Here is a 1,659-nt window from a genome sequence, read left to right on the forward strand (position 1 = left end):
CATGACTGATCTGGAAGCCCTATTTTTTCTTTAAACGGTCAGCAAATTACGTGTAGTTATACAAATAGAGCACTACGGTCATGGCGCTTGAGAGCAACCCAGAAAGTTTGTACAAGGATCCAATCGAGGACACTCAGGACAGCAAAGGCCGCTATGATGACGAGGATAGCGGACAACCAAAAGAGTTTTCTCACGTAAGGAAGCAATTATAGATGTTTCTAGTATTGTTACATCCGGCAGTAAATAAGTTACAGTACAGTCTCCATTAGCCTGAGTTCCAGCACCCACTATCCGGTATACTACAGTGCAGGCCGGTATATGTACTACCCTATTTTAAGGTACAAGGCTTAAGGAGACAATTATTAGCATGTACTTATATTAGCATGTACTTATATTAGCGTGTACTTATATTAGCGATTTTGTATTTAATTTAGCATTTTTGATAATTAATTTAATATTAATAACTTAAATCAGAAATTAAAGTTAGTGCCGCAAGTTAGCGATACCACTAAAATTTGCTAATTTAAATACCCGCTATCAATTATCTCCTTAAGGTATACCGAGGCTGGAACAACACTATAGACCACCTGCACATTAGGTAACACTTCTTTGATGTCGGCAAAACATTGGGTTACACGTGGTCAGGCACACCCACTGGTTGGCAAAAAGCAAAATGACTGCATCAGATGTAAGCATTTTATGTTTTTGTTTGAGGATGCCAGAAAGCAGCTATGTTGCAAAACTGGGATCTGTTGGTTAGATGATCCATTATGGCCCTTATTTGTCTGAAAAAACAATGTCCAATTTACATCAGGGATGAGGAAATGGCAAAATCTAGAATTTGGCCCTACCATTGTTAGCAGGCCTGGGTCATTCACACAAGAGCAGCTCATGTCCTGGAAACAACTACAGAGGCCTACAAATACTACAAGATTCGACATATTAGCATAATTTTTTGTCTTTTTGGAAGAGGAGGAAGAAAGTTAGCTGTAAGCTTCTTCATGTAGTTATAAGGCCCTTAGTTGAAGAAGCTTTCGCCAAACTGTCTTTTAGGCAGTTTGTTTATTTGCCTGACACTGCTCGTATCTTATTACTCTTAGCTCTATATAGGCAAAAACAGTAAGGACTGTCTATATTAGCAGGGTTATTAACCAACCTTCCTATTAGCAAAACAATCTTAACTTAGTCGTGTATGCTTGGTTGGTTTCCAGTTTTTTCTCTTTATAGTGTTTATCCACAAGTTTTTCCTTGTTATTGGAAAAGCTGGGATTCTATAGAAGCCAAGTTCCTTGTTTTCTCCATGCCTGTTTTGACACCCAACAGCACCTTAGCTCACTACCATTATTTTTGCTTTTTGCCAACCAGTGGGTGTGTCTGACCACATGTACCCCAATGTTTTGCCGACTTCAAAGAAGTGTTACCTAATGCATGGGTGGTCTATAGATGTAGTAATTTAGTACTATAAAGTAATCTAGTAATTTAATAGTAATTTAATTACTTAATAGTAATTAGTGATATTAAATGTGGCATGTAGCCACTATGACTAGGGTGACTCAATGCAGTGATGCACAGCCCAGGCTAGCCCTTTTAGGCCAAAATTTTTTGACAAAGCCTGATTAGCCTATCCTCATAGTGTAAACATAAAAAATTTAAAAAAAA

The 1,659-nt window shown here is 37.9% G+C and overlaps 1 protein-coding gene across 1 annotated transcript in view; it reads left to right on the forward strand.

Annotated features, from left to right (window-relative positions):
- The first annotated feature begins 9 nt into the window (after positions 1–9).
- The window catches only part of LOC109589051 (uncharacterized), a 7,057-nt gene continuing 5,407 nt past the window's right edge, over positions 10–1,659 (forward strand). Inside the window, exon 1 of the mRNA XM_020005170.1 lies at positions 10–194. Coding sequence (XP_019860729.1) covers positions 81–194 — 114 coding nt within the window. The 5' untranslated portion in view covers positions 10–80. The remainder of the gene's footprint in view (positions 195–1,659) is intronic.

Source organism: Amphimedon queenslandica, unplaced genomic scaffold (assembly GCF_000090795.2).
Source record: "Amphimedon queenslandica unplaced genomic scaffold, v1.1 AMPQUscaffold_11676, whole genome shotgun sequence".
In the NCBI taxonomy this organism is placed as follows: domain Eukaryota; kingdom Metazoa; phylum Porifera; class Demospongiae; order Haplosclerida; family Niphatidae; genus Amphimedon; species Amphimedon queenslandica.